General features: G+C 45.9%; 1 protein-coding gene across 2 annotated transcripts in view; it reads left to right on the top strand.

Moving 5' to 3' along the window:
• Window positions 1–21,238, top strand: part of TEK (TEK receptor tyrosine kinase) — a 61,105-nt gene that overhangs the window by 23,102 nt on the left and 16,765 nt on the right. The window contains exons 3-13 of one of the 2 annotated variants that reach the window (XM_034773923.1): window positions 214–324; window positions 2,484–2,621; window positions 4,063–4,194; window positions 5,825–5,965; window positions 7,116–7,244; window positions 8,617–8,771; window positions 10,830–10,968; window positions 13,491–13,652; window positions 15,509–15,643; window positions 17,608–17,907; window positions 20,401–20,700. In XM_034773923.1, coding sequence (XP_034629814.1) covers window positions 214–324; window positions 2,484–2,621; window positions 4,063–4,194; window positions 5,825–5,965; window positions 7,116–7,244; window positions 8,617–8,771; window positions 10,830–10,968; window positions 13,491–13,652; window positions 15,509–15,643; window positions 17,608–17,907; window positions 20,401–20,700 — 1,842 coding nt within the window. The remainder of the gene's footprint in view (window positions 1–213; window positions 325–2,483; window positions 2,622–4,062; window positions 4,195–5,824; window positions 5,966–7,115; window positions 7,245–8,616; window positions 8,772–10,829; window positions 10,969–13,490; window positions 13,653–15,508; window positions 15,644–17,607; window positions 17,908–20,400; window positions 20,701–21,238) is intronic. The other variant, XM_034773924.1, reaches the window with a different exon arrangement.

Raw genomic sequence — 21,238 nt, forward strand, 5'->3', positions numbered from 1 at the left:
ACCACCTTATTGTTCAAGCACCTATATGCCCACCCACCCATGCCACTGCTGAAACACAGAGCAGGGGCTGCTGATGGCAAAGGAAATCTAAACATATAAATCACCAGTGATGATTCTGCTGTAGATTATCCTCCAGCTTTCAGTTTAGGGGAATCACAGTCATTGATAATATTTATAGTCATTGATCCCATGTTTTGACCATTTTTATTTTAGCTTCTTTCCTCCCAGTGGCCTTAACTATGACAGTGAACAAGGGAGAACATGTGAACATTTCCTTCATCAGAAAGATTGCAATGGAGGAAGATGCAGTGATCTACAAAAACGGTAACGACTCTCTCTCTCTATTTTCCCCTCACCCATCACTGTGATATCCTAGCACCTGTGCCACTACATTAAAATAATTACTGGTGATGCTCTTGCTGTGCAATTAAAGGAAGCATCATTTCTTGTGCATTTAGTGCAGAGAAGGAGCCAGATTGCCAACCCTAGAAACAGCGTTGATCAAATTATTTGCTTCCCCTCCACAATCCCTTGTGCTCTTCAGTTCCCCAGTTGTTGTGCCTTTGCTTTTAATCTTATAACTCCCCGCCCTTGTATCTCTGCCTTGCATCCCTCAATATCTCCTGTGCTATGCTGCTCTAAGTGCTTCTGCCCCACTTCCTCTTTTTCAATTTACTCTCTGCTCCATGATTTAGGTTCCCATTGCTACATAGCTTACCCCCTGCCCGAGCTTAAGGAATGGAGAGACCAACAGGATTCCACAAGGGAGTAAGGGTCTGTGTTTGTGAATCACTTTACATAGGGTTACCATTTTTTAAAATAACAAAAAGAGGACACTCCAAGGGGCCCCGCCCCCACCCCAACTCCGCCCCTTTCCCAAAGTCCCCGCCCCAACTCTGCCCCTCCCCTGAATGCTCCGCCCCCTGCTCCTCCCCCTCCCCCTCCCCTGCTTCCCGCGAATCAAATGTTTGCGGGAAGCCTGAAACAGGGAGGCAGGCAGCAGGTAAGCTGGGGTGGGGGGGGCACGAGCAGGTGCGGCCCAGTCCGGCCCCCTGGCCGAGCGGCTCAGGCCCAGCTCGGCTTGGGCCCTGGGGCGCCAGCCCCAGTTCCAGCCGAGCGCGCCAGCCCCGGCGGTTCCAGCTTGGTTCAGGCCCCGGGGCACTGGCCCTGGCCGAGGGGCTCCGGCCCCGGCGGCTCCGGCCTGACTCGACTCGGGTCCTGGGGTGCTGGTCCCGGTTCTGGCGGAGCGCGCCAGCCCCGGCCTCGGCGGTTCCAGCTCGGCTCGGGCCCCGGGGCACTGGTCCCGGCCGAGCGGCTCTGACCCCAGCGGCTCCGGCCCGCCCGGCCCCGGCAGCTCCAGCTTGGCTTGGGCCCTGGGACACGGGCCCCGGGACACGGGCACCGGCTCCAGCCCCGGTGGCTCCAGCCCAGCTCAGCTCAGGCCCCGGGGCACTGGCCCTGGTTCCAGCAGAGCGCGCCCGCCCCAGCCCCGGCGGCTCCAGCTTGGCTCGGGCCCCGGGACACGGGCACCAGCACTGGGACACGGGCACCGGCTCCAGCCCCGGTGGCTCTGGCCCGGCTCGGGCCCCGGGGCACCGGCCCTGGTTCCGGCCGAGTGCGCTGGCCCCGGCTGAGCGGCTCCGTCCCGCCCCGGCCCCAGCGGCTCCAGCTCGGCTCAGGCCCCGGGGCACGGGCACCGGCCCCAACCGAGTGGCTCCGGCCCCGGAGACTCCAGCTCGGATCGGGCCCCAGCGGCACTGTCCCGTCCGGCACCGGCCCCAGCCCCAGCACCGCCGCCGGCCAGCCCCAGCACCGCCGCCGGCCAGCGGCCAAGCACCGCCGGCCCCAGCGGCTGCGGCTCCGGCCCCAGCGCGGATCAAAGCCCCACAACCCCTCCCTATTTTCCCGGACATGTCCGGCTTTTTGGAATTTCCCCCCGGACGGGGATTTGATGACCAAAAAGCCGGACATGTCCGGGAAAATCCGGACGTATGGTTATCCTACTTTACATGATCAGGGCCTAACTAATGGCCACCACTTATATATGTATGAAAGTGTGAAACCATAGAGAAGAGGCCATCCAAAGTGACCTTATTCATCAAAGGAAATATTTGCAAATATACATACACATGTACCACACCATACGAATAAGCTGGCATCTGACTAGCTGAAGCACAAGGTGAGCTGATCCTCTAAAACAAGCAGAATTCTGCAGTTCACTGATGGCACAGTGAGTATCCCTGCAGCTACATTCTTCAGACATTAATTACCGGGTTGTTCAACTCCTATGCAGTGGCAGCTGGAGGAGAGGCAAAGAAGAGGTTTTATGCCCCAACTGTGTAATGGTCAACAGATTTGTTTTGCGTGGTAGACAGCTTGCTTCATCTGAGATGTCTTCCCTCACTGGCTGACCTGAGCTCCTCTTGTGAAGGGTTAAATGGATGTTCTGCTCTATTATGATGTTTTTTATGCCCTTCTCTCAGGTTCTTTCATTCACTCTGTGCCCAGGCATGAAGTGCCAAATGTGCTAGAAGTGACCTGCTCTGAAGCAGGGGTCTACTCTGCCAGATACATAGGAGGAAACACCTTCACCACTGCTTATACAAGGCTGATAGTAAGACGTAAGTTTCCCTCTTTTGTGTGTTGAGCAGTCTTTGTTTTTGTGTTTTGAAGTGGTGTTACAATAAAATGGAGCGCCAACCTTTGTAAAAGCAAAACAGGGGCCAAATTCTCAGTTGGTGCAAACTGAGACCGTTTGACTCGAAGCAGGGATTTTGGCCCTATCTGCCTACTTTGTGCATGCTGATGCTGCTTTTGAAAAGGTGGGAGCCCAGCTTTCAAAAATGCTGTCTTGGGCAGCTCCATCAACATGACTCTGACCCAGAGTTTGGTCTTTGGGGTTTTACCATAGGATTTCCTAGTAGGTGCCAGCCAGTGAAAATTCTGTTTAGATGTCTAGAGGACTTGGGGCCTCTTTTGACATCCAAATGCCACGTTGCCACATTAAATGCAAGCTTAAATCTGAAAATTCCAGCCCAAGTCTGGATTTCTCTAGTCATGTTTCTCTGTTATTGGAGCTGCCTCAAGAATTTTCCATCATCACCTTCACAATCATGGCTTTGCATTAGAAGATCATAGGAAGTATACTTACTGAGAGAGGGTCACATACTGAACACTGCTGAGCCCTGGGAGCTCCCTGCAGTTCCTCCAGCATCTTGCAGGAACAGGTCTAGCATGATGTTTGTGCTTGTAATGCAGTTTAGGGCCCGGTTTTTGCCCCTCTTGAAGACAATGGCAAAATTTCTATTGGTTTCCAGAGTTCAGGAACCGGCCCTTAGTAGCTTATCAGCCTAGGAAATGGTAAACAATGATCAAGACAGGAGTTTGTGTTTACACTTCTATTGATTGTTTTTAAACAGTTTATGGAGATAACAGTGTGCCATACTGATCCCTGGTATAACTCCAGCAAAGATAGTGGGTGAATTAGCCCTAATATGTTTTTGTCTCCTTGAAAGAAGAATACTGTGACAGAAATTTTCTCAGATTGCCAACCACAGGCACAAAGCCAGAAATGTTGAACTTAAACCTGCTGGCATGTTATAAGCACCACATCTTTCAGATCAGATGTAACTGAGCTCCTGAGTATTTGTAGTCATAGTCCTGGGTATTTATCAGAGCAGAAATGTTAAACATAACATCCTTGCCCAGACAGTGCAACTCTGCTGAATACCAGTGAGTGCAATTCCTGCATTAAATCCTCCCTTCAATTTCAAATAGCGAAATTCTACTTTGCTTCCTTTCTTAAAAGCGTGGTGTAGAGTTACAGTGCGCTGATAAACAGCTGCTCTGTTCCACTTGAGAGATGACTGTATTTCTGTAGCAAACAAAGTGACACTTAATATAGTGTGTATAGTTTTTAAAGCCCTTTAGGGTCCCTATGAATCAGAGGCGCTATATACAAAGCCAGTGTTATCACTTTGATCAGACAGATCGTCGTGGTTTGTATAGTTTGTGAGTGTGTGAGAAAGGAAACAATTTACTATTATACTTTTTGCATAAAAGGCTGTGCAGCTCAGAAGTGGGGCCCGAGGTGCAGCTCCATCTGCCCGGTGTGCATGAACAATGGCATATGTCACGAAGATACTGGAGAATGCATTTGCCCTCCAGGCTTTATGGGGAAAACATGTGAGAAGGGTAAGTACACACTCTCTCTTCAGATGTATCATTTATTTCTACACAGCAATGTTGGCAAAAGTTACAACTGGACCTCAGCCCCAACCACTGTGGCTTTAAGGGCCTGCTTGTCACAGGAGAGGAGAGTTCATGATTGAGTCAACATGCCTGATGCTGCCTACTCTAACATGTGGGATGCATGATAGAATGTTCAGGCCTTAATATTCTGATTGTAGTGCGGTGCTGCAGACATCAGAACTGAACTACAGTAAGATCTGACATCTGAGCTGTGGTACTATAGAACAGATACATTCAGTCCTGTAATCTCAGGAAAGTAAAATCCATTAAGGCCCTCATCTTGCAAACATTTACACATGTACCTAACTTTAAACAGGTAAGAAATCCCACTGAGGCCAATGGCACTACTCACCTGCTTGAAATTAAGTATATATATATATATTAGGGCTGTCGATTAATTGCAGTTAATTCATTGAATTAAACTCAAAAAAAGTAATCATGATTAAAAAAATTAATTGTGATTAATCACAGTTTTAATCACACTGTTAAACAATAGAATACCAATTGAAATTTATTACATATTTTGGATGTTTTTCTACATTTCATATATATTGTATTCTGTGTTGTAATTGAAATCAAAGTGTATATTATTTTTTATTATAAATATTTGCACTGTAAAATGATAAAAAAATAAATAGTATTTTTCAGTTTACCTCATACAAGTACTGTACTGCAATCTCTTTGTCGTGAAAGTGCAACTTACGAATGTAGATTTTTTTTTGTTACATACTGCACCAAGGAAAAGCGTGGGACCCACCACAATAGCGTCAGCCATTTGCCACTATATATATAAATACGCTCCTTATTTATTATGTTATCCCTGGTAGAACAGTGTTGGAAGAGACCATTGACCATTCAATACTGTATTTGTTTGTTTAATTATAACTTCCATGGCTATAATGTCACTCATGGATATAACATGGCTGGTTACTCTAAAGCTTATGTGTCATACATGTGATGTGGTATTCAGCATTTTGTTATATTCTGAATTACAATGGCAGATCTGGAGGTTTTTCTTGACCCTTTGCTGTGAACAACACCCTCAAAGAAAGAAAACTTACCTCTCCTTGGAAACATGAGGTTAAATCCTGGCCCTCATTCTGGCAAAACTACCATTGATTTCAGTGAGCCCAAGATTTCATACTAGGTTGGAAACGTCCAAGATTTCAACCATAATCAAGTCCTGAGGAAAGTTCTAGGTCAGGTCCTCAGCTGGTGTAAGCCAGCATAGCTCCATCAAATTCAAAGGGGTTACAGTGATTTGCACCAGGTGAAGATCTGACCCTGAATATCCAAAGCACTGGATGTTCTTCTATTTCCTCCCCTTAAAGAAAATCCAAGGTTGTTTTCATTGCTTAAAGTTATCTTCACTGCAGCAGCAGCGTAGGTCATGCCTGAATCTTGCCTGATGATTGACATAGTTATGGATTTTAATGGACCCAATATTGGGGGGTAAAAATATTTATTTTCCATTTTTTCTATTTCTTTAATGTTGCCTAATGATGTATCACTGGAAGAACTAGCACTTTCATGGTCTTGACGCTGTTGGGCCATTTTTTCCCCCCTTCTATAGCTTGCGGAGACAACACATTTGGCAGAACCTGTAAAGAAAGCTGTAAAGAGAACTCAGGCTGCAAATATTATATGTTCTGTCTACCAGATCCTTATGGCTGCTCTTGTGCTACAGGATGGAAGGGCCTGGCATGTGATGAAGGTACAGTCACAAACATGGTGCATTGAAAGTTTGCTGCTGCTTAGTGTGTGTAAAACACAAAAAGAAAAGGAATGGCAGTGGGACAGAGCCGGGCTGTTTATGCCCAGCCCACGTACCATCAATTTCCCAATCTATGAAATAGAGATAATAATCAGATCTATCCCAGAGGAGCATATGAGATTTGCAGATGAAAGGTGCTGTATAAGTGCAAAATATTGCCAGTATCCCATAAATTAACTGATTCTGTAACTGAAATTTAAAACATTCTATAACCTTGGGTACATAGGTGCTGGAACTGGGGACGGGGGGGGGGGGTGCTGCCACACCTCCTGGCTTGAAATGGTTTCCATTATATACGGGGTTTATAATTTGGTTAAATGGCTCTCAGCATTCCCCCCTCCCCGCCCCATAAAAATTGACCCCTGCCTTGAGGATCCTGTCATATTTCTAAGGATAAAAGTGGGTTACATCAATACCCATTCCTGCAAACTGCCAAGCATCTTCAGCTTCCATTGACTACATATTAGACTGTAATCTCTTGAGGACAGGGACCAAGTTTTCCTATCTGTCTTTGCAGCATCTAGCACAATGGTGCCATAATCCCGATAGGAGCCTTTGGGTACTAGCACAACTCAAATAATAATGGCTTCACTGGGAGTTGAAGATGCTTGCAACTTCGCAGGATGACAAGTACAGAAACAGCTTTGCTCTGTTTTGTTGTCGTCATGATCCTCGAGACCCTGTATTGATGCTTTAAGCACAAAAGCCTTCGCAAACTCAGTCCAACTGGATCAGTGGTGGGCAACCTGTGGCCCGCGGGCCGCACGTGGCCCATCAGGGTAATCCGCTGGTGGGTCGCCAGACTGTTTGGATGCTGGACGACACTTCCCGCAGCTCCCATTGGCCGGGAACGGTGAACCGCGGCCACTGGGAGCTGCGGGCAGCCGTGCAAATGTAAACAAACGGTCTGGTGGCCCGCCAGCGGATTATGCTGATGGGCCGCACCCACCATTGAACTAAATGGATTGAACTCAGCCTCAGAGTTTGATGCGTAAGATTCTGAAGTAATGGAAGATTTGTAGCATGCAAAGCAAGTTGCTTTTATTCATTCCATGCTGTTAACACTTACCCTGAACACCTGTGCTTGCAGAGTGCCAATCTGGTTTTTATGGGCCGGACTGTAAACTCAAGTGTAATTGCAACAATCGGGGGAAATGCGACAGATTTAAGGGCTGCCTCTGTCAGTTTGGCTGGCGCGGTCTACAATGTGAAAAAGAAGGTAAAGCAAGGTAACACTGTAGTAAATGGCCTCTTCCAGTGTGATTGAAACAAATCTTCATGCTGGCGTAACATTTCCACCTATGGTTGATAGCCCATGGCAGCTGCCCCGTTTCATTCTGGAGGGCACAGGACCCGGTTCCAATCCTTTTCTCTAGTGCAATGGCTGCTAGCCTCTGTTCGGCCCACCATGTCTGGTGCCTCAGGTTTATGAGTACTAGTCTAGGATACCTCTCCCTACATTAGAGCTGGATTATCCAACCCTTCCTCACACAGGCTTTGACTCTGACATGAACTTCAGTGGAATACTTGTGTAAGAACTTACTGACATGAATAAGGGTTGCACATCTAGTCCTTACTGCTGACTCTCAGGGCTGACTCATGGGGTACTGCCACTTCCTTTGTCCCATTCAACTGGGCATGTTCTTGCACCAAATGTCTCTTGGTGTTCTCTAAACTCCAAGCTTATCATCAGACTGGAATTTGAAGCAACACTAGCTCCACGGGGAGTTAGGCCTTGCACAGCTGAATGGGAGACAGTAGGCACCGGCTGACACAGGAGAGTCAGGAGGCTAATTTTGTGCTGATTCACACTCTGTGCAACCCCATTGAATTCAGTGGAGTTGTCCAGGGTATAAATCAGCATGGAATTTGGCTTTTACCTGGTAAACTGATAGAATAGCCCCAAAAGATTGGGATCTATGTTTTAGACTAGGGTGCCCAGACATTCCGATATTATCAGGACCATCCCAATATTAGGGGCTTTGTCTGATACATGGAACTATTCCCCCTGCTCCCCTCCCCCCACCAAAAAAAGTGTCCCGATTTTTCACACTTCCTATCTCGTCACCCTATTGTAGTCCCACAGTAGCCTTCAAATTCTCAGGAGATAGGCGACAGGAAGGAACATGCATATATTGTTCCTGGCTCACAAGGTCTTTCAAGCTCAAGAAGTGTGGGGAGGGTTGAGATCATGATCAGATTGCAGTACTACCCAGATGTCACTGCTGTCTTCTTATGGGCCTGGGCAATGATGAGGTGCAGGGGTGTTGCACATTAACTCAGAGAATGCAATGTGTGATTTTCCAAAAGCTAGATTGTTTGTGCTTGGTATGTTTTGGGTCTGAATCTTTTCTGACTTAGTTTTACACTGGTGTAACACCCCAGACTTTGGTGGAATTATTTCTGATTTAATCCTGTGTAAGTGAGAGGAGAATCAGGCCCACTATACCTAAGGTCTACAATTTGTTCAACATATGCACTGGATTTGAATTGTAGCTGCTTTTTTTAGCCTCTTAGCTTGATCAGTTTTATCTCTGAGGGGGAAAAGCAATCAGCAGAGTCATGTTGTGAATATTGGGTTCCTTACACAGGTTCAGCTGATGTGTCACCTCAGATAAAGCACTTGCCAGACCATGTGGAACTCAATTCTGGCGCAGAGTTTAAGCCTATTTGTATAGCCACTGGCAAGCCACTTCCTGTTACTGAAGAATTTAAACTGTTGAAACAAGATGGGACTGTCTTCAAGGTAAGTCCCCGGTTGGTTTCTACACTGTTTCTTATTTTTATTATTATTGTTATGTTTATTTGTTAGTTATTGCACACTAAAGACATTTTGACCAAGTACACTTCCTTGGTGATATGAAAATGCCCTGAGATCTTCAGGGCCAAATTTTCAACCAGCTTCTATGAACTTGCCTAGACTCATAGAGGTGCCAATTCAGGAAACTATCTCTATTCCGCAAAAGCATTTAGCACATGGTTATCTGTCTAGGGACAGACTTAAGCATGTGCTTCAGTGCTTTTCTGAATCAGATCCAGAACTTGCTGTATAATGGTGAAAAAGTGTGTGAGCATTTGTTCAAACTCCCCTTGGTTGGTAAGTTCATCCATGTTTGCGCCACTTTTTATTCACTGTTTATGGCAATTTGTGCAAACAGGCTTCTGTTTGCACTATTGTTTGGGGGAATGTCTGTCCTTCATACAAATTCCCCTACTTTGCGTACAAACCCTGATATTTGTCTGTGAAAAAGAGGGTTTGCTGTTCTGTTTGTCATTCTTCATTTGTTTGTTTTTTCCCTGTTTAAATAAAACCTCTACCCCGATATAACGCAGTCCTCGGAAGCCAAAAAATCTTACCGCATTATAGTGAAACCGCGTTATATCGGGTAGGAAAGGCTTGCCTCCCCAAACAGCCTGGCCCCACCCCCTATCTGACCCACACCTACTTCCCACCCCCTGACTGACCCCTCAAAACCCCAGACCCATCCAACCTCCCCACCCCGCTTCTTGTCCCCTGACCGCCCCCAGAGACCCTCTGCCCCTTATCCAACCCCTCGGCCCCGGCCCGGCACCCTTAACACGCCGATCAGAGCAGCATGTCAGAGCCGTCCCTAGAGGGGTGCGGGGCCCGGGACAAATCAGCCTCCCCGCTAGTCTCCTCACCATCCGCCCAGCACTCCCACCCGCCTGGCTGCCGCTCGCCTCCTCACCCCACCTACCCATTCGCCTGCCCGCCGCTCGCCTCCCCTCTAGTCTCCTCACCGTCTGTCCGGCGCGCCTCCCCGCATCCGCCTGCCTGCCTTCTCACCCCTCTCCTGCCTGCCGCTCACCTCCCAATTCACCTCCTCACCCCGCTTGCCCACCCGCCTCCCACCCTTACACGCCGCTCAAAGCATGTCAGAGCCAGACATGCTGACCTGCGGGAGCACGCAGCCACGCCCCCCCAGAGCGCTGCTTTACCGTGTTGTATGCGAACCTGTGTTATTTTGGGTCGCGTTATATCGGGGTAGAGGTGTCGTTTAAGAGGTAGTAGAAAAATATCATGTGACTTGGATGACTAGCCAAACACAGTGAATAATAAATAGCAAATGACTGAAATTAACTGTTCGTGAACAACACATAGGCTCAGAATTCACCACCCAAACTATTCAGCAAAGACTGAATAATTAATGCTCTTGCAAAACTCAAAACAGAAAAAGGGCTGAGTTCTTTGGATGATTTACTGGTAGTTGCTAATTCAACCAGTTGTAGCAGCAAAACTGAGTAAATAACACTGATGTGCAATGGCTGTAAAATTTCCTTCAGAGTTAGATACATTTTACAGATGGGTGAAGAGGGCTCATACATGCAGAGCAGGAAATCAATGGAAGTTTTGTCACTGAGGCCAATAGAAGCGGGACTTTCTCTAAAGTACTTTGGGATTTTTTGGGAGGACAGATATTATAAATGGAAGCTATATTTATTATTGTTCCATGTTAAAAGCTACATTAAAGGAAAGTGAAGGTGGCAGAATGAAACACGCAGTAGTCAGGAAATAACATAGCTACAGTAAGATCAAAATCAGAAGTTACCAGGGCCATTTTGTCTGCTCTAGAAAACTCCTGACTGAGGTGTAATATACTACATGTAATGACTACATGCAGTATACTAAGGGCCTGATCCAAAGCCCATTGAGGTTAATAGGAGACTTGCCATTGGCATTAATGGATTTTGGATGAGACCCTAAATTAGGAGGAGGCGTGACTTGGAGGAGGTTTTTCATTGTTCAGGTTTGTCAGACCCTTCTTATGATTTGTCATTTCAGCCCGTCTCATTTGTTAGCAATCGCTCAGAGGCAAAGTTTCATATCAATAGAATCCAGCCCCCTGACTCAGGAATATGGGTTTGCAGTGTTGAGACAGTAGCAGGGATGGCAGAAGAGCCTTTCCATGTTACAGTTAAAGGTAAGGGTCTCTGACTCATGCGCTTTTAGATGTCCTTGCATCCCTCTTTTAACCCGGGCAAGCTTACACCGTTAAATGTCCATAACATTCGTGAGATGCTATCTATCTTCTAGCAGTTTCTGTTCAGAGATCTGATAATGCATTGAGTTGAGTCATGAGCCCATTTCTTTATGTCATGTTTATACAAATACTTAACCCTTTCCATGTATGTTATCCTGCTCCATCATTTATGCTCCAGCTATGCTCAAAGGGCCTGAACCAAAGCCTACATTATTAAACTCAATGGAAGTCCTTCCATTGACTGGAAAGAGCTGTGAATCAGGCCCAGAGCTTGCTGCTCTGCTGATATTTAATGTAGTATGGAAAATCTTCTTTAGTGACTAGGACAAGTATTTTCAAACATAGATGTGTAAATTAGGCACTGCCATCCATATTCACTCATCTTAATAAAAGAAGCCCAATTGTCATGTGTACTGAGCACCTAGAAAACCAGAGACTTCAGAGATACAGGCGCTCAGAGTGGTGCTTTGGGGTTCAAGCCAGACCAGTAAGAGGTTGTGTCGCCGCCTGTCCTGCAACTTTGGATGCCGTCAGTGCTATGCCGCTATGGCTCACAGCCCGAACACCAACAGCCAGCCTACAAGCAGGCAGGTCACACCCTGGCTTCCACAACCCAGTTACTTTTTGCAGAGCGACCCCCAATACTCTCACTCCCGAATTTCCCCCAAACTGTCTGCCAGTGTGACAATGTGCTGAGGTTCCCAGAATTGAGAGTTACTGCGTTACCCCTCTCTGCCTCAGCAAGTGAGAGTTTTGCTACTGCTAAGCTCTGTCACAACTCCCTGACACACCAGCTTGTCTGCCTTGCCAGCAAACTCCTCAGGACTCTGCCAGTCCAAACCTTGCCCTGCAGGTAACAAACAGTGACCCCCAACTTCCAAGTTCCCCAGAGACATCTTCCCGCAGAGTCCTCTCCTGGAAGGCTCAAGAAGTTATTCATTCATTGCTCCTTTAAAGAGACAATACACTCCAATTCATTAATTTAACTTGGGTTTGACAAAGACTCTTACTTCAATCACTACACAGAATTGGCGTATCGTAAAAGAAAAATAAGTTTGTTAAGCAAAATGTCAAAGGTCTATAAAGGAGTAAAGGTAGAAAGGGTTACAAGCAAACAAAAGTAAAAATACTCTTCTAAGACTAAAACTTAATTTCAGCAAGTTACAGTCTTTGCCTAAGCAGGTTTCTCACCTATATATAGTTCCCAGAAACTTCAGCCCCCTGGGTTGAAGGCTCCAATGTCCTGTGATTTGAAGGGCTCTGGTCCCGTGAATTTTATGGGGCTCTCTCCCCTTTCTTTGTATAGTCCAGTACACTTTTGAAATGTAGTCTTTGAAAAGTAAGCCAGCCCAAGCTTCTCTCTCCTGCTGGGATGTAGACATCATGCTGTTTTCCCAAAGTTCATTTACCCTGTTAAAGATGCAGGAAGGCTTCCTGTTGATTTTCCATCCCTGTGCTGATCTGGATGTAAACCAGGCTTACATTGCTTTGATAATGCTTAATTTACCCTGGAGACAGTAGATAGCTACCTTCCCTGCTGTCTCTCTTTGTACACACCCATCCATACCTCATGCAAGAATATTAATGATCAGTGAGTTATCAGTTTTCCAGTGATACATTACACGCTACCTTTTGGGTCTATATCATGACAACAGTGTATTAGGTGTAGTGAGTATGTCAGGCTTGACAAGAGTTGCTAACACAGAGAAGTGAACCACCAATGGGCCTCTGTGTCTCCCTCAGCAGCTCTAAAAATCAGGGTATGTAAGTAAGTGCTACTCAAAGTGAATAAGAGTTATAGAAATAGGACCCTTACAGTAGGGAGCATATTGACCATAAGGGGACACTATCTAGATTAAAACCCATATTTTAACAGTCTTCCTTCCTCTTGATAGTCCTACCTGGGATTATTAAAGCTGAAAGAATTTTTAAAATCTGATGTATTTTTATTGTGGATAACATTTGTTTACTTTCTTGGCATTTCATTCAGCCTGGACAGTGTTTCCAATCAGTTTCACTTTCTGGTTCTCATGGACTGGCACAAGATTGGAATGGTTTTTATTGACAACACTACAGGGAAATGTTTAAATAAACATCTGCATTCAAAATATTAAAACAGTTCTACCTTGAACAACCACCTCCTGCATTGTAATTTTTATGAATTGGCAAATGAATGGGACGGTAAAGATTGAAAAAAAAAAATCCAAGCATTTGGAAAGGGATCTAAACCCTCATTTTTTAGGATATAATCCCACCTCTAACTAATGGGAGTTAGGAAGAAACTTTCCCTCCCACAGAGAAATGTTGTTGAAGCAGCTGTCAGAAACAGGGTACTGGAGTAGACGGACCATGCTCTGATACAGTCTGGCAATACCTGTATTCCTATGAATCCAGGTAGATGCCACAGTTTTATTAATACAGACAAATAAAAGATCTGATCTAATAGTCACATTCTTGCTCAGTTCCTCCTGTGCCTCAGTATGCTCCGAGGATGATAGACAGTGGACATAATTTTCTCATCATCGCTATCAATGCTGACTCCCATACTGGCGATGGACCGATTGTGTTAACCAAGCTCCTGTATAAGCCTGCTAAAGGTTATCAGCCCTGGATGTCAGTGGAAGGTAAGGGTCAGTCCTTTCATCCCATCAATCATACAGAAACCTCATCTGCAATCAAGCTGAAGCAAAATTAGAATGTGGTGTTCGCTCTAAAGTAAAATTCTGTTCTGAAAAATGACTTTTACTTATGCAGGGCTCCAAAGAACCTATGGCTGGCCCTGACGAGCAATTCTTATGTAGTTTTTAAGCTAAAAAGATATTAAAGCAGCAGCAGAAGCAAATGGTCTCAGGTTTTTATAAGATATAAAACCTGAGCTTGTGTGTTATACTGGTGGTGGTCCATTGTGTTGAAGTTAAGTATATGGCCACAGCAGTTGTTGTAGTGATGTCCAGGAACTTCCAGTTCCCACAGGGGCAGCATCTGCAGGTCTTTGGAGAGACAGACCTGTGAGGAAGACCTGTGAGGCTCCTATCACCGTGGTACCCAAGTACTGGCTTCTAGGACTTCTAAAGACCAAGGGCAAAGTTCAGATTTGAGTCAAGTGAATTTAAGTAGCCTAGAGGAGAGGATAAATTGGTGTAGCTTAACCACTTCATCCAGTCCCCTCAATGTACGTTAAAGCCATGTAGACTTTTTCTAGATTCACGTAGGCTTACATGGGCTCACTTACATGTTGGTGAGTATGTGAGTAACTTACAGACACACACCTTATACATCACTCTAAATTTGACCTATTGAGTGCAAGGGAATGTAAACAAATGTATTTCAGACTCTGACAGGCCAGAAGCGAGGAGCGTAGCTAAAAAAATCCAATAAACTGCAGGATGTAAGAAGGTATAATCTAAAGCAGCCCCCATCCTCTTTAACTGACACCTTCTGATTCCTCAATGTGTAATTTACTCCAGCTTGGTTTCCCTTACATCTCAATAACTGGATGCAGGTAGCTATAAGGGAGTATGCCTGATTGTATGGCAGTCTAACCTATATCCCTTTACACATCGTCTTCAGTAGACACCAAGTCTCTTTGCTGGGATCTCTTGATGAAACACAGATACATCAACACTGAGGATTCTTGAGCCTTTAACCAACACATTCACGGGTATTCAGGATTCCAATTTGTTCTTTCCAAGCTTATATGTTATGTCCATCATTGTGGTATCTGAACTCCTAATAGCTAGACCAGGGGTAGGCAACCTATGGCACGCATGCCAAAGGCAAGTTGATTTTCAGTGGCACTCACATTGCCCGGGTCCTGGCCACTGGTCTGGGGGGCTCTGCATTTTAATTTAATTGTAAATGAAGCTTCTTAAAGATTTTAAAAACCTTATTTACTTTGCATGCAACCATAGTTTAGTTATATATTATAGACTTACAGAAAGAGACCTTCTAAAAATGTTAAAAGGTTACTGGCACCCGAAACCTTAAATTAGAATAAATAAATGAAGAATCGGCGCGCCACTTCTGAAAGATTGCCGACCCCTGAGCTAGACCAATGACATCATTAAGGCTCCAAAAGAGCAAAGAGGTCTGCCTGCCCATATCTGACTACAGGATCAGATTGTTAGATCTTTGGATCGGGGCCAGCTCACTTGGGGCCAGATTTTCAGAAGTGCTCAGCACCCAGCAGCTCCCACTGGGGACTCTGAGCACGTCAGTACTTTGGAAAAGCTGCCCTTTTGTATCTCCTGCAAGGCTGGGCACATTGCTGGTGCTTTAACTTGTCATAAGCAATACTGTCATAATGGTAATTAACGTGTACATCTAAACAGCTCACCCTAGAGTAATGGGGGTAAAGTGGAGCCCATAATCTTGACCTCTCTCAAGAGCAGACCCAGCTGTGATGCGGGATTCAGAAAATCCCTTATTATTTTTCAGAATGGAATGGAGGGTTGACCTTTTTTTCTCCTTTCGTTCCCAGTGAATGGAAAGAGCAAGAAATTAGATAATCTAGAACCCAAAACAGAATATCAGTTCTGTGTTCAGCTAAGCCGGCAAGGGGATGGTGGAGAAGGGCATCCTGGACCACAGGCAAGCTTCACAACGGCTGCACTTGGTACGTAGGACTTTTGGCCTTTCACATGGGGAGCTTTCAATCAGCCTTCTTCGTTTTCCCTGCAATATGCACAGCTGCATTCAGCTGCATGCATGCCACAGCCCACTGAAGTCAATGGAAGCCTTTCCATTGATTTCAGTGGGTTTTGGACCAAGCCGTAAAACAATATTTCTCAAACGGTGAAGCCAGGGGAGGCTCAGATCCTTTCAGAGGAGTCTCAAGCAAAGCAAAGGAAAATGGGGGAAGAATTGCAAAAGTGGCTAAATATAATTCTCCCCATTTTACAGGTGGGAAAACTGAGGCACAATGAGGTTAGTGCCGCACAGAGAGTACTCAGCTATGTTGGGGATAGAACCCCTTCTTCTGGTTACTAGTGATGGCTCTAACCATTAGACTATGTTGACTTCTTTAAGGTAAAGACTATTTAAAAATCAGAATCTCATACTGAGTCAAGGAACAGGAAGAAATCAAATACTCAAGCACTAAATAAATGACCTCTTGTTTACTGAACCCTTAAAATGGAAATGACCCAGCAATAAAAAGAGAGGGGCCTGGCCCTTTCCTCATGTTTAAAAACTTCCACTTTGCATCAGTAATCTCTCAACCCTCCTCCATCCCAGTGAAGGACACGAGGTCAGCAGTTCTTTATGTGGAGCTTGTGCACACCCGCAACCAACCAGGGATCTACTAGCTGGGGAGTATTAGCTTTCTTCCCTCCACCCCATCTCCTTCAATGTCATTTGAATTCCCAAGTCTATTATCTCTATCCTCACATTGTCCCATAGCTCTGTTGTTTTTCTTAACCACACAGAATATAGTAATTCAGGCCCCCTCATTCTCCTTCGAAGAACTGTAGGTAGTGAGAGGGGCATTTACTTTTGCTATTCTGCTCTAGCGAATGTGACTGTGGACAGGAACTAAGTGAAAGGGTCTGATTCTCCATTGCCTTGCCCCATGTGTAGTCGTTTACAGCTATAAAAGTGAATGTAGAATGCTGCCAAATTGACATATTAGCCCAGGGATCAGCAACGTTTGGCACACGGCCCGCCAAGGTAAGCACTCTGGCGGGCCGGGCCGGTTTGTTTACCTGCCACGTCCTCAGGTTCGGCCGATTGCGGCTCCCTTGGCTGTGGTTTGCCGTTCCAGGCCAATGGGGGCTGCGGGAAGACGTGGCCAGCACCTCCCTCGTCCCGCGCCGCTTCCCGCAGCCCCCATTGGCCTGGAGCAGCGAACCATGGCCAGTGGGAGCCGCAATTGGCCGAACCTGCGGACGCGGCAAGTAAACAAACCGGCCCGGCCCGCCATGGGGGCTTACCTTGGCGGGCCGCGGGCCAAACGTTGCTGATCCCTGTATTAGCCTTTTACGTGCACTTTCTAGCACTATCAATGATTATACACAGTGCAGGGCAGTGGAGAATCAGTCATCAGGTAAACAATCTTTCACAAAAACAGAGCAAATGAAGCCACATGAATCCTTCAGTCCAGGAGGGAATGTGGCTGGAGGAGGTGGCTAGAGAAATTCCAGATTTTCTGAGAAGCAAATGGCATTGCAGAGAAACTGAAGATCTGAAATCCACCGCCCTGCTACTTGTGGCAGGCCCAGCGGCATCAGAGATTGACAGTACTTTCCAGTGGCACCATCAGGGCACTGCAAAATGCTAAAGTCATTTAAAAATGTCAGTATTGTGATCCAGGCAAGGATGCCATGTCCCTGAGAAGCAACCCAAAACACACCAGGCTTGGGCTGAGCATTTGACCTCAACAGCAATTCTAGCCTCTGCTAGGTATGAAGGACAACATTTGAACTCTGGATGCCCTCAGGCCTCACTTGGCGATGCAGAGCACTAACCGCTAACCCAGAAGGCCAGTTCCAGATTATTGTTTTAATACCAGCCTTTGTGTGCAAGTATCCAGAAGACATAAAATCAAGTTTTTTCTCTCTCTCTCTCTGTGGATTCTCTAAGGTCTTCCTCCACCAGAAGGTCTCACCCTCCTTCCTAAAAGCAGGACATCTCTGATTTTGTCATGGCAGCCAATAGCACAGAAACCAGAAGATGACCTTCTTGTGGAAGTGGAAAGGACGAGTGTGAAGGACAACAGTGGTGATGAGGACAGACCTGATATCACCCATGTGCCAGGAAATATATCCACTCTGGTTATTGATGATTTAGAACCCAGACAGCAGTATAGGTGCAGGGTACGTGTGAATACCAGGTCTGAAGGAGAGTGGAGTGACTATTTGTATGCATGGACCTACAGTGACAGTAAGTGACTGGATTCACTTTACTTTATGTATTCCTTTCTCTTCCTCTTCCCCCCTCCCCGCTCCCAGCAGGATTCTGATGTTGCTAGAGGTCTCTGTAAAATGTAATTGTTTGACAGGTTTGGTCACAGAGACCCACTTGGGGCTGTCACCTGATTTGCTGAAACAACCTCTGAGCCAGTCTTCCCTGCCAGCTTGGGACTCCAGAACCCTGTCTTGTTGAGCCAGACACGCAAACCTTCTGCAACACAGACCCAGGGTCTGAACCACGCTCCCAAAGCTGCAGACTTAACTGAAAACAGCTCAGCAAGTGCTCCTGTCTCCAGCACTCAGACGCCCAGTTCCCAATGGGATCCAAACCCCAAATAAATCCATTTTACTCTGTATAAAGCTTATATAGGGTAAACTCTTAAATTGTCCACCCTCTATAACACTGATAGAGAGATATGCACAGCTGTTTGCTCCCCCAGGTATTAATCACTTACTCTGGGTTAATTAATAAACAAAAGTGATTTTTATTAAGTATAAAAAGTAGAATTTAAGTGGTTTCAAGAAATAACAGACAGAACAAAGTAAGTTATCAAGCAAAATAAAACAAAATACGCAAGTCTAAGCCTAATACATTTAAGAAACTGAATACAGGTAAATCTCACCCTCAGAGATGTTCCAATAAGCTTCTTTCACAGACTAGACTCCTTCTTAGGCTGGGCCCAATCCTTTCCCCAGTACAGTTCTAGTTAGCTCCAGCTCGGGTGGTAACTAGGGGTTTTCTCATGACTGCAGCCCCCTTTGTTCTATTCCACCCCCTTTTATAGATTTGGCACAAGGCAGGAACCTTTTGTCTGTCTGGGTCCCCACCCTTCCTTCTAAATGGAAAAGCACCAGGTTTAAGATGGATTCCAGTACCAGGTGACGTGATCACATTCTCCATTCTTTCAGGGCTGGCCTGCACGTACCCAGGAAGGTTTGCGAGTAAACAGAGCCATTCACAACCAATTGTCCTAGTTAATGGGAGCCATCAAGATTCCAAGCCACCATCAATGGCCCACCCTTTGCATAGTTACAATAGGACTTCAGAGTAATACTTCATATTTCTAGCTTCAGATACAAGAATGATACATTCATACAAATAGGATGAACACACTCAGTAGATTATAAGCTTTGTAATGATACCTTACGAGAGACCTTTTGTATAAAGCATATTCCAGTTACATTATATTTACACTTATAAACATATTTCCATAAAACATATGGAGTGCAACGTCACACCAATCCTCTGCAATGATAGCATAGTGCTTCTGAATGCGCATTTACAGCTGCTTTTAGCTATTGTTAAGAGGGATAGCTGAGGGTCAGCACTAATTCTTATCCCCCAGTCAGAGACTAAGGATGTGAGTTTCAAAAGTTCCTAAGTGACTCAGGAGCACAGGTCTCAGTGACTTTCAATGGGACATGTGCTCCTAAATCACTTAGGTGCTCTTGAAAATCCCACCCTGAGGGCCTGATTCTCAGAAGTGCTGGCACCCACAGCTCCATCCAAGACAACAGGATCTCCATTGATTCAGAAAATCTGGCTGAGTTGTACCAAGCACTGAACGGTGAGGAGAAGGTGCAATGTTTGTGCACTATACTGAGTGCAGAGAGTAGTTGAGTCTGTCGTAATGTTGGTGCTAGAATCCTCAAAGGAGGTAGGAAGGGATGAGAATGTGGTAAGGCCATAGACTCACCTGCCCCCCAGAGTACTGTCACCGCAGCCACACTCCCTGGGGGCTCATGAAGTCATTGTGCTTGCCTGAGGCACAGTGCTTCTAGTACACTCCTCTGGAAGGACACATCTCTGCACTGCTCACGCCTGCAACCTCAGTGCTAATCCCATTCGCATAGATGCTTACCCACACTGGTAAAGGTTGCACAGCTGGGCCCTGCATGTATTACAAACATGACAGTGGTGACCTGCTTCTGGAAATATCACGATAGGTATATTATTCTGAGGAGAACTTGTCTTGCCAGCTGTGGTTGCAGCCACCAGCTAGGGGCTCAATCCTGCTCCCATTGAAATCTGTGGGAGTTTTGCTGTTGACTTCTACCCTTCCTAACGGCTGTTAGATGGACAAGGAAAACAGGCCTTAAAGCAATGAAAAGTGAGGGATGCTGGAGCCACAGGGGGATGCTGATCCAGTCGGGAGGTAAAATTATGCTGCTCTAATTCAAGAGGAATCCCTTTGTCTAGGATAGTACCTGGAGCAGTGTCTTCTTTTTCCTAGCAAGGATAGGGAATACCACGAGGAATCTGCTGGAAGTGTTCAGCACTGCAATAGTTGGTGCCAGCATGAAATGCACCATGTCAAGTTTATAGAAACATAGTCAAGTTTCATTTACTGTCACCCTGATCCTGGTTCTGTTTAAGCCACTGGGAGTATTGGGGAAAGGATTGGCACTAAAAGAAGGAGCAAGGATGGATGTAAACTGGAACGTGTTCTTTTTTTGTTCATAGGAATCCCACCGTCACCTGACAACATCAAGTTTTTCAACATCACGGACACCTCTGCCATCATCTCTTGGTCAACTGCTGCAGGACAGTCCATCTCCTCCATCATCATCAGCTACAAGATTTATGGCAAGGCTGAGTACAACCACATTGACATCACAATAAAAAACACAACCATCACGCAGTATCATCTCAAGGGCCTCGAGCCGAATACTGTGTATCTGGTTCAGATGAGTGCACAGAACAATATTGGACTGAGCAACCCAAACCCTTCTCTTGAACTGAAGACTCTCTCGGAAACAAAAGGTTGGTTACTCCAGCGTACTGAACTCAATCCAAACCATGTCTGGATGGTCTGGGAGGCCATGTGGGTTAGCAAGCTGAGAACAGAGCTGGGGACTATGAACACCTGAGATTTTATTTATTTGTTACTCTGAATGTTGTTGTATTTTAACATAAATATACACAATGCACATCCAGACAAAGGCCTTAGAATTTGAATCCCAGCTCTGTTATTGGCTCAATGTGTGGCCTGGGGCAAGTCACACAATTTCCAAAAGTGGCCGCTGACTTTCAGTGCCCCAGTTATTGAGGGCCCAACGTTTCATAGATGCTTAAAGTTTAAAGCCAGAAGGGACCATTAGCTCATCAAATCTGACCTCCTGCATAACACAGGCCATGGAATGTCACCAGCCTGGCCACCCACAGACTGATTTTCAGAGATGCTGAGCACCCCCAGCCCAGTTGAAATCAGTGGAGCCACAGCTCCTCAGCCCTACTGAAGATGAGGCCCAAGTTCTCTGTGCTTCCATTTGTGTATCTGTAGAATGAGAACGCTAATATT

The sequence above is a fragment of the Trachemys scripta genome, chromosome 6, assembly GCF_013100865.1.
Source record: "Trachemys scripta elegans isolate TJP31775 chromosome 6, CAS_Tse_1.0, whole genome shotgun sequence".
Classification (NCBI taxonomy): Eukaryota; Metazoa; Chordata; order Testudines; family Emydidae; genus Trachemys; species Trachemys scripta.